This window comes from Anastrepha ludens, chromosome 2 (assembly GCF_028408465.1).
Source record: "Anastrepha ludens isolate Willacy chromosome 2, idAnaLude1.1, whole genome shotgun sequence".
Lineage (NCBI taxonomy): Eukaryota > Metazoa > Arthropoda > Insecta > Diptera > Tephritidae > Anastrepha > Anastrepha ludens.
Window position 1 is genome coordinate 179,257,974 of NC_071498.1, and position 11,343 is coordinate 179,269,316.

The 11,343-nt window shown below is 40.9% G+C and overlaps 2 protein-coding genes across 2 annotated transcripts; one reads left to right on the top strand and one right to left on the bottom strand.

Moving 5' to 3' along the window:
* Positions 1-6,574: 6,574 nt before the first annotated feature.
* LOC128860710 (uncharacterized) lies at positions 6,575-7,567 on the bottom strand. Its single transcript, XM_054098394.1, has 2 exons — positions 7,329-7,567; positions 6,575-7,270 (listed from the first exon to the last, which is right to left on the bottom strand). Exons 1-2 carry the CDS (start codon positions 7,377-7,379, stop codon positions 6,575-6,577), a joined length of 747 nt encoding a protein of 248 aa, XP_053954369.1. The 5' UTR covers positions 7,380-7,567.
* A 110-nt stretch (positions 7,568-7,677) lies between these two features.
* LOC128860715 (uncharacterized) lies at positions 7,678-8,681 on the top strand. The gene is made up of 2 exons (XM_054098407.1): positions 7,678-7,780; positions 7,871-8,681. The coding sequence occupies exons 1-2, from the start codon at positions 7,721-7,723 to the stop codon at positions 8,549-8,551; spliced, it is 741 nt and encodes a 246-aa protein (XP_053954382.1). The 5' UTR covers positions 7,678-7,720; the 3' UTR covers positions 8,552-8,681.
* Positions 8,682-11,343: the final 2,662 nt, after the last annotated feature.

The window sequence follows — 11,343 nt, forward strand, 5'->3', positions numbered from 1 at the left end:
CTTCGAAAAATTCTCATACGCAGAGGAAATGACTTAACAAGGGCCGCCATTGACAAGGAAGCCGCAGACGTGGAAGACCAGCGAATACCTGGAGACGACTGCTGGAGTCAGGAACCCGCGCCATGCAGCTTAGCTGGAGTGAAATGAAGAGATTGGCGCGAAACAGACCCGAATGGAGGTTGTTGTGGGCTCTAAGTTCCACACTGGAACTATAGGAATTGATGATGATGGTGAAATAAATAAATAATCGAAACTAGTGGTGTTTTTATTCATAAGGTGCGCAACTATGTGCTCGCTGTCACGTCATAAACCAAACTTAGACATATGGTAAAGAAACTGCTTCGACATATTAGTGATTTTGTTTTGGTATCAAATACTTTTGGTTTTGTGAAAATGTCTGATTTTGTGCCGAATAATCGTTATTTGCAGGAAGTGTTGATTTTCCTCTTTCATTCGAAAAAAGCGGCGGCTGAAGTGCATCTAGAGCTCCAAAAAGTTTATGGAGATGCTGCTTTAAGTGATATAACGTGCCGAGATTGGTTGCGTCGCTTCAAAGGCGTTGATTTTAACGTTGACGACCGTCCGCGTGAAGGAAGGCCAAAACCTTCGAAGACGCTGAATCGGAGGCATTGCTCAATGAGGATCCGTGTCAAACGCAAGAAGAGCTTGCTTCAGTATTAGGAGTTACCCGCCAATCGATTTCAAGCGATTGCATGCTTTGGGATCGATTCAGAAACAGCGGACTTGGGTTCCTTATGAGTTACAACCAAGGGATGTTGAACGTCGTTTTTTCGCCTGTGAAGAACTGCTCCAGCGGCAAAACAAGAAGGGTTTTCTTCATCACATCGTGACGGGTGATGAAAAATGGATTTATTACAGCAATCCAAAGAAAAGAAAGTCATGGGGACATGCTTCTACGTCGTCGCCTCGGCCGAATATTGACGTTGCGAAGGTTATGCTATGCACTTGGAGTTATTTATTATGAACTGTTAAAACGAAGCGAAACTATCACTGGGGCTCGGTATCGACTTCAATTGGTGTGACTGAGCCGAGCACTGCACGAGAAGCGGCCGCAATACGCGGAGAGGCATGAAAAAGGGATTCTACAGCATGACATCGATCGGCCTCACGTTGTGAAACCCGTTAAAACCTACCTGGAAGCACTGAATTCCAGACTGATTCTCCAGACATTGCGCCATCCGATTATCACCTGTTCCGGTCGATGGCACTTGGTCTAGCTGACCAGCGGTTCCAGTCATCTGAAGAAATTCGAACAAGTTTTTTATAGTTCAATGTTAATTAAAAAACATAATAATAATTAATAATTGGCATTTCCACCCTTTTTGGGTGTTTGGCCGAGCTCCTTCTCCTATTTGAGGCATGCGCCTTGATGTTGTCCCACAAATGGAGGGTCCTATAGTTTCAAGCCGACTCCGAACAGCAAAGTGTTTTTATGAGGAGCTTTTCCATGGCAGAAATACACTCGGAGGTTTGCCATTGCCTGCCTCTCTTTTCAGAGCAAACAATTACACTAAAATTTGTATTTTATTTTTTGAGCAATAATTAAAAATCCAAAAATAATTTCGTTTTGTCAGCAAAAACTCAAGAAATTATTATTATTATTAATGATTCACTTGTAACCATTTTTTCAAAATAAAGTTGTATTTTCATCAAAAAAAAAAAAAAACAGCGAGATTTTAGTTGCGCGCCTAATACATATTTTTCATAATTTTGCAACGGCCAACTGCATTTTTTTTTCCTAATTTTGTATCGCTAAAATACTGTCCTAATAACTCAAAAGTTTATGTGATTTTTATAGAATTTAGATTTAATTTGGTGAATTAACTTTCTAACAAAATAGTTCCATAGCTCGAATTTCGAAAAATGTCAGACCTTAATGGTATTTGAAATCAGACTTACATACCTGTATTTTTGACATTTCTCGAAAAAAGCAAAATATTTGCTTAATATCAAAAATACAGGCGAAGAAATCCTCTACTGAAAGTTAATTAATCTCCGTACTCCACTTTTTTATTTATTTATTTTTGAATATACATCTTTTTTTAATATAATTAGCAGGAAATTGCCACAGTTTTTAGGAAAACAAATGAATTTTTCTTACACCTTTTCCGTAATTAGTGAATTTGTTTGATTTACATGATTGACTGAAATATTTGAATGTTGAATTCAATTCCCGGCGGGCATGGGGATTAAGTGCGAATTGTCTATTTCAGTATAAAACGTCTCCGTACTCAATTGTCACGCTGAACGAACCAAAAAAATTATACAAGTGGTGGATTTTTTTTTTTTTGACAAGTAGTCTCTGGTATGAACTAATTTCTCGTTGTGACGTATTAAGAAGAAGCACAGAAAATATATTCTATAAATGTGAAAAATTGCAAAACGCACTTGGTCTATTTCCCAGTAAATTTTACATTCATTTTTGTGAATATCTACTGTATGCCAATCCGTTATATGCTCAAATAACGCGCCTAAATATATGCAGTAAATAAAGTAAGCGCAGTGATCGTGATCGTAAAGCGAAGGAAAGTAAAATTGTGTAGCAGCCCATTGTGTTCACCCTGTGTGAGACATCAAATTAATATTTCCTTACACTGAATCAATCTGTGCTGCTACTGAGTGATCTACAGTGTTGGCAGCGGAAAAGTTATACTGGAAAATTAATGTAGAAGTGAAAAAAATATTATTGTCCATTTTGAAGGACCCAAATCAGAAAATATGAAATTGCATTTGAATGGTAGAAAAATTTTACTAAATTATACAAATAAAGGAGTTACGCTATACAAAGTGGCGCAAAAATGCTTTTGAATAACTTTTTTGCTAAATAAAAAAAGTAACTTTGAGTAATGAAAATCTTTATTTTGACCTTCGCGCGCTTGATTGCCTATCTCAGCTGGCTAGTTCACAAGTGTCAAATACGAGTGACGTACGACGCCATTTGCAAATACTATAAATCTTCCAATGGCGGGATTAGTTTTGCGCCACCTTTTACCTTCCGTACATTTTATTTCATAAAGATCCTTAAACTAAAATAACTGGAGCCTGATTTGAAGAAGGTCAAATATTTGTTCGCTGGAATTCGTTACAGAGAGAACCGGAACAGAGAACAGAGGGAAAGGAACGAAGCAGGTGGTAAAAGGAAGAAGAGGCTTTGGATTAAAAGATGACGACCCACAGTAGCTAATTACGTTTATATTTCAAACTACTGAGGAATTTCACCAGGAGTGTGATGAGATGATTCCAGCTCATCCTCCAGGCAGCTCCTGCAGAAAGCACTTGAAGCAATCCCAAAGCTCACCGCATTGACACCTAATGAGCAATGTTCGGTAAGGATACCCAGTAAATTCGAGATCTGCGCCTTTGTTAGCCTCAGAAATTCCCGTGAGAGCGCCCGATCTACCCGTGACCGAAAGGATCTCGCGACTTTGAACTTTTGCGCACTAACCTAGCGCTCGCTGAATTGGCGCGAAGCCCACCTTACCAAGTAGAAAGGTGCATCTATCACAAATTTAAAGTGATGGAAAAAATTATAAGAACACAGGGAATCTATTGAAAATGAACACCTTTCAATAGGCTAAAGTCGTCAGTTGATGAACAGGAAGTAGAAAAAATTCAATCGTAGAGTGATGATTGGAGAAGGACCTTGTTGATGTTACAAAACGATATTACTTTGTTTGGCTCCAAAAACATTCAATTTCTTTGAAGAGGAACGTTACCTTAACCCTCCGTTGGGCACCCGGGTGTAGCCAGACTGGTTTTTTCGTCTTTGGACGGGAATTAAAAATATTTCTACTACAGCTAACGACTTGAGCTTCCAGGAAACTTCCTAAAATTTTATTTTCTATCGATTTATGCATATAACGTTTTGAAAAAGATCCACGAACAAGACGAAAAAAGGGCAGACCCGGGTACCCAATCGAAGGTTTTAGAAAAGGTGTCAAACGGAGGGCTAACAACTGTGAAGAGATGATTTCTGACTAGTTAGTAGACGGTCTTCAAACACATCAAAACCAGAGATGAGACTTGGATCTATGCTTGCGAACCCGCAAAAACCGTGCAATCCATCAAATGCCGTATTAAACGAGAACAAAGAAGAAAAAATCGCTCCGAAGCCACTCAAAAATGAAGGGCATGTTAACAATTTTCTTTGATTATCGTAGCGTAAAGTGCAAATAATTATCACAACCGTGAAGCTATTCACAAAACATAGTTTCTGTACCATGATAGTACGCCATCTCACTGAATTAAATTTTCGTGTGACTTCTGGCCAATCTAGATTATAGAAAGGGCATTCCGGGAACAACAATTGGAGTCCATAGAAGAAAGTTAATGTGGGTCGCTACATTAAAGGAAGAGTCTGATAACTGAGTGTCAAAAGAGATTTCTTTGAAAGGGATGAAATATATTTCGAATAATGATTGAAGATTAAAAAAAGGCCCTTGTAACATCAATCGCCACTTCTTTGGTTATCTGTCATAGGCAAAATCTTGATTAAACTTGATAGAGTTGGGATCAGGGCCGTAGAGAGCATATCCGGGCCCCGGGGGAAAATTGCAAATGCGGGCCCTTTATAAATACGTATAATCTCGAGTCCGGGCCCCTCTGAAAACTCCGGACCCGGGGGAAAAAGTACCCGATCCCCCCCCACCTCTCGTCGGGCCTGGGTGGGATAAAAGTGGTTGCGCATGCTGACGATGTGGTGGTAATGATATCAGGACTGTGTTCTAACACGGTCAGTGGGATCATTCAAACGGGGCTAAGTGAGCTCAACTCTTGGGCTGTGTCTTAAGTTTGAACCCACGTAAAACAGAACGTATGCTTTTTACCACTAAATACAAGTCACCCAATTTCACCCTACCACTAATTAATTGACAAACTCTCCCAGTTTCATCCAGCGTAACGTACTTGGGAGTAATCTTGGACTCCAAACTCAGCTGGAAACTAAACATATAGAAACGGGTAAGAAAAGTAGAAAAATTTTCGTATGCCTGCAAACCTATGTTTGGAAGAAGATGGGGTCTTGAACCTAGGTAAACTTTATGGCTGCATACACGGGTTATACTACGACCAATTGTATCATACGGATCGGTAGTTTGGTGGAAAGCTATTGGAAGAAATTATAATATCAAACTACTTAGAAGAATTCAAAGATCAGCCTGTATAATTACGGATGGTGAATCTAACTCATGTCTTAAGGAGTCCCTCAATGCGTTGATAGTTGTTATTCCGGTAGATCTCCATATCAAGAGATGGCTACCATGGGTGTATTTAGGTTAAAAAAGGAAGGAAGGAAAAAACGTATGGTCATGCCAGTCTATTATTGCGACTAATTCAGTTCAACTCGGGAAGAACTAATTACATCATCCCAACGTTGGCATTCAATAGGAATACGCCACTGTCTTTTCATATCGAGAGGAATGTAGTAAGGGACCTTTACTAAACAACTCCGACACTGCAGCCTACATAGATTGTTAAAAAATGGATGGTGGTGTTGGAGGAGTCTACCTTATTACTTGAAAGTGTAAGTTTTCGCAATAGAAGGAGCCTATAGGGTACAGATCGCACACTTCTCTTTTAAGGGCGATATCACTATTCTTTGGGATAGGATAGCCAAGGAGCAATTCAGGCACTGGATTCGGCTAAAGCAACCAATAAACTTGTGGAAGGAAGCATAAATATCCTTACGACCTTGAGTGCAAACCATAAAATTACCTTTGTCTGGGTCCCGGGACATCGAAACATTGAACGATAAGAAAAAGCGGACGAACTGGCAAGAGGGGGATCTGCCATGAATAACATTCCTTCAGAATCGGCATCACACCACTGGACGTAATTAAATTTCCTCAAAACACTTACGAATCAGGAATCGTAGATGAGAGATCAGACGGCATGCAAAGTTAACAGAACATTATGGTCCACCTAAAACCACAAACAAACGTCCATGTTGACAAATAAGAAACGAAGGGATGCCTGCAGACTCCCGGCGGTGATAACTGGTTGCTGACCCATAGGAGAGCAGGCAATCAAAATGGGTATCCCTTACTTAAATACAGCCATAGTTACTCAACCGGAGAAAAAGGAAACAATCTTCCACTTCCTCTGTGAATGCTCTGCGCTATGGAAGGCAAGGATGTTAACCCTTGGTAAACCGCTTTTTGAAAACCTGTTGTTGTTGTTGTTGTTGTAGCAGCATAAACATTCCCATACTTACATATGGGGAATGCTGCTGGAGTGACAGTCCTTGGCCGGATATAAATCGGAGGTCGTTTCGGTAACGTAGAATCGACTGTCGTGGAAACGACTCGAGCTGGCACCTCGAAGAGCTGGCCGGTATAAACGTAAACAACCTTATAAGGTTTCTCAATCGCACAAGAAATAATCATTCAACTTGTTAGTGGCGAGGATGTGACAACAAATTGCTGTGGAAGCGTTAATTAAATTCTTGGAGTATCAAGTGAAGTGAACCACTCAAGCAACTAACCCATAGAATCACTCATAAATAATAAAATAAGTAACAAATAAACTATTTTCAATTATATTGAAATTTGCAATTTTATATACCACCACGTCCAATACAATCAATAATGTCTTTATAAACACTCTCGAATTGCTGATGCAGTTCTTCAAACTCATTACAACTGTCATGCTCCAGTTCTGCACCAGCGCCTTCTAGCGCCACAGTGGCGAGCTCATCCAAAAAGTTCTCCGATGCTTCCAAGAGATGTTGCCCAAGCGCGGCAATTCGTCCAACAACACACATCATTACAATAGCTGGGTCGCTATCGCTCTTATCTCCTTTCAACGCCGACACATTGCAAGCGGCGAGGACATTGCGAGCTTCCGCAGCACCACTGCGTATAAAACGGATCTCACTGTTGGACTGATTTTGCAGCGCAGCCAAATTAACTTCTAACATTCGCTCACAACTGCGCCGTTTAGCCAGCAGGTCTCGGTCAAAAGTCGCAATGGCAAGTTCGTGTTGATGGTAGCAGTGTGCGTAGACATCGGTCGGACGTACAGCAGCAAGCATGGACTGAAGGCGGTCTTCAATTGTATGATCGGGCGCGGCGAGCAGCGCTTGCATTTCATGCATGGCGTCCACAGATTCGTTAAGCTGAAATTCGGTTTCATTCCAGATGAACTCTGCTTGCAATTCGGCTTCCGCAATGAGAAGCTTCACACCTTCGTAGAGCGGACCATGACGCTGCGTCGGTAGCCAGGGGCTGTAGGGTATCGCCTGTGTTAGTAGCTGAAAGTAGTTGACTGATGAATAAAAGATTTTGCGTTAGAGAATTCTGCAAACTTACAAACAGCGTTGCTCCGAAGTGGAAAACTAGAAAAACTGTGCTTGGCTCCATGTTGTGCTCCAATGCGCAGTTCAAACGCTTTTGGTTTCTTTGTTATCTTCTGAAATTCCACAACGTAATTTTTGGGAGTTGTGAAATTTATTTTTCAATTAATAAATTTCATTTTCAATTAACAAACTTCGCATAAAATGTTTTGATCGAGCTAAAAGAATTTAATTAGGCAAATGGAAATGATAGCAGCACCGTTTTTGGCGATGGAAAAGATAAAAATTTATCTGCATGTAGTTTTGAAGGTTTCTTATCAGCAATTCGATATGATCTAGCGAGACAGCAGCTAGCGCTAAACTTAACTGCGTTCTCGCATATTTATTGTCTTTCGCAGGTTCACACGAATGGTCAAAATGCAATACTTCTGGCTAATAATTTCCATTCTCGTCACTTTGGCTGCAAAGGTGAGCTTCTGTCGGAACAAGAAAAAAAAACTAACTCTTAATTTATTTCTACTTTCCCCATTTTTTCATCATTTATGAACAAATCTACAGTACGAGGCCGCCGACGATGCTCTGGAGCCATTAACATCAATCGATGAATCACCAGTTAGTACCTCAAATGGTCCAGTCACCACTGCCATGGAAAATTTGGCCTACAACACCGCCTCCATAGCTGATGAAATCTCTTCGCAAGTCAACTCCAAACTTGAACGCACGGCAGGCATACTTCACGGTGGTATCGAGATCCTAATCGCCACTGCCCTAGAGCAACTGGCACAGCCGATCTATCAGGCAACTCGTAAGCTAAGTAACGAAAGCTGTAATGCTACTTTGTCCTTAGCGGTGCTACGTTCGGACATCGATCTGCGCTTAGGTGTTTGCACTGAGGAGCTCTATGTTCTAATGCAGACATACAAAATGGATGCTGACAGTAGCAGCTCTGCAATAGAGAATTTCATTAATGAAATTATTGATTTGCCAAAAGCATGTGGAAGGATGGATGATTTGCCGTCTGAAGAGGGGTTTCAAACTTTTGCGGCGAATACGCGTTGCTTCGTCGAAGGTATAGCAGCCTTAAATGAACAGATTTCTAATGAATTGAGTACCGTTAATCTGTTGCTGGCACGCACTCGCAAGCTTTCGCGGCAGAGCGAATCACAGGCGCTTCTTTGTATTGATAAATTAGTGAGTGAGTTTGTGAAGCTCATTGAGGAGAAGTTAAAGGATTGTTAAACACAAATTGCTGATGTAAAGTTTCTTAATGTTAAATTTAGAGGGCATATTTCATGAGAAATTTATTTGTGGGAAGGTGGCTAGAAGTTGGTGTTTATAGCTGCAGTTTCAGATATGGCTATGAGAAATTTTAAATTTATTGCATGGAAATAAATATTTTTTTGTTTGTTTTGTGGTTGGGGTAGGACTCAAAATGCCTTCGCACTTAGAGCGATCGTTGTCTACTTCGTTAAGTGGTGTGGCAACTAAATTAATCTCTCCTCTCCTTCTGGGGAGACACCCCTTCCGGGTCTACTATCAGCATTACTTCGGGAGGGCCCAGTACGTCATTTATAAATAACCAATTCTCTTCACCCACGTCTAGGGCACCGTATTTGTAGCTAGCTTTCTTGTATCTCTGTCTGTGTGGCTTCGCTTTGTTGCACTGTCGAGTACTATCTTCTTTTTCCGTAGTACATCCTCTATGTATCTCCGTACCGCGTTCCAGCTGTCCTCGCGTTCGAGCATTTTACTGATTATGTTGCTCGGCTCAATGTCGCCAATTTGCTTCCTCAGAGATCCCTTTCATCGAGTCATCTGTCACAGCTAAAAAACGTGTGATTCTGCACTCTCAACACACTCTGTAAGCCTGCGCTCTATGAGATTCTCAAGCAATTTCCCGGCACTGTCCAGCAAACAAAACGCACGCCAAGGTGACGGTTGCGCTGGTGCCTTTTAGCGTTACTGATTAGCATATGACGCAGAAGTGTGGACGATGACAATATCCGATGAAGCGGACATTGCTGACGGCGAGTATGGTAGGGGCTACAGCTCATTGAGCTTTTCGACGACAAAGACATAGCGCAGCGAATAAAGATCCAGCGGCTACGTTGTCTTGGTCATGTCGCTCCGACTCTGAAAGTATTCGATGCGGTACCAGCTGGTGGTAGTAGAGGAAGAGGAAGGCCTCCTCTGCGTTGGAAAGATCAGATAGAAAAGAACTTGGCTTCACTTGGTCTGTCCAACCGGCGCCGCTTAGCACAAGAAAGAAACGTCTGGCGCGCTTTGCTAAACTCGGCCACAAGTTTAAGAGCTTCAGAAGGGATACCGTCTGAGCCTGGAGCTTTGCTCCTAATATAAATTCTTAATAAATTAAGCATAGAATTGTTTAAAATGCAGAATGTAAAATAACCTTAAAGTTATTTCACTGATAATAACAAGCAACACATTTCAAAGGTCGAATGGAGAGTTAGTTATCATTTCATGATTGTTGAATGCCTCCGGTTTGTGCTGTAGAAATTATACACCGACTATAGGGGGTTTATTTTTAAATATTCTACAAATAAACAAAAATCAATTTGTTTCGGTATTGCTACAATATTATTAGTTTAATCGAAAGCGTAACATTTCCATTAATTATGGAATACGTTTTTACTCATTTGACTATATCGGCTGGGTTCGCAGTAACACATCTTGTTAACCCAGTTTTCCAAGACCTTAGTGACGGTTTCTGGCTCATGAATAGGTAACTCGACACTCGCCTTGAGGGCCTGAATCGTTAATGGATTGCTCGGATAACTTCGAAGAGATGGAAAGATCTACAGTTCTTAGTCGACTCCGAACGGCAGATATTTTTAGGAGTAGCTTTTTCATGGGAGAAATACACGCGGAGATTTGTTATTGCCTGTCAAGAATCGACTATATATACAGTCTGTGTCAGAAGAAAAGAACCGGTTTTTTCTTGTAGCTTCAAGATATATTTCGTTCTGCTTTTTGCTGCATATTAGTCCACGATTTACAGCAACTCGTACGTCAAGTTCGCAAAATTTGGTCCTCTTTGTCGAAGAGCTACGCAGAAAAGCAGGTTCAAAGTATGCCGAGAAGATGCCAGGCTATACTAGACAACGATTGAGACTACACGGCTTATTGAGTAATTGCGACTCGTAGTTTTGTACATACTTTCTATAAAAAAAAATTTAAATATATCTTTTATAATTCATGAATAATCGCAGCTAATTTTTTCTGACACAGACTGTATGTAATTGGCACCCTTTTTGGGCGTTTGGCCGAGCTCCTCCTCCTATTTGTGGCGTGCGTCTTGATGTTGTTGCACAAATGGAGGTACCTACAATTTTAAGCCAACTCCGAATGGCGAATGATTTTTATGAAAGGCTTTTTTATGGCAGAAATACCCTTGGAAGTTTTCCATTGGCTGTCGAGGAGCGACGGCTATCAGAAAAAACTGTTTTTATCATTTGATGTTCGTGCGCGGTGGGTCGAACTTGTACATTACCGAATGGTTGTCACACACCAACCCATTCGGCTAATGTGCTAAAGGCAACAATACTCGTATAGAAATTCAATTTGAAGAATAAATCGACATTATGGACATATGTACATCCATAAGTTATTCAGAAGAAGAATCTAACGAAGAAGCAAATATAACTGTTGCAAAATTATGAACGCACTTTTTGTATTATTTTAAAATATTTTTTATTTGCTGTTCGGCATTGAATCAAATAACTTTTGCACGAGTTATGTGCTGAGGGAGTGCCGTGAATGAAGAATCGCATATTTCAACTGCTTATTTCCTGCGTGAAATGCTCGAACCAATGCACACCGCACGTTCTCAATGGTATTGAGATCTGGACAAATTGCTGACCACTCAACAAAGGGGATGCATTGCATGCCACACAAGTGGGAATGCACCCGCTTCGGCGGCAGGGTCATGAATTCTGGAGGCCCCAACCATTACCCAAGTCTGAAAAACGTTTCTCAGCTTCGGAGGGCCTGAGTTGTGAGGTCTCTTCGGT

What these genes read in the sequence shown, in the direction of transcription:
- LOC128860710 (XM_054098394.1), bottom strand. Translation starts at nt 7,379, where the DNA reads ATGGAGCCAAGCACAGTTTTTCTAGTTTTCCACTTCGGAGCAACGCTG. An exon ending in ACTTCGGAGCAACGCTGTTT is followed by an intron (nt 7,271 to 7,328) that starts GTAAGTTTGCAG and finishes AACTACTTTCAG; the next exon opens with CTACTAACACAGGCGATACC.
- LOC128860715 (XM_054098407.1), top strand. Translation starts at nt 7,721, where the DNA reads ATGGTCAAAATGCAATACTTCTGGCTAATAATTTCCATTCTCGTCACT. An exon ending in TCGTCACTTTGGCTGCAAAG is followed by an intron (nt 7,781 to 7,870) that starts GTGAGCTTCTGT and finishes ACAAATCTACAG; the next exon opens with TACGAGGCCGCCGACGATGC.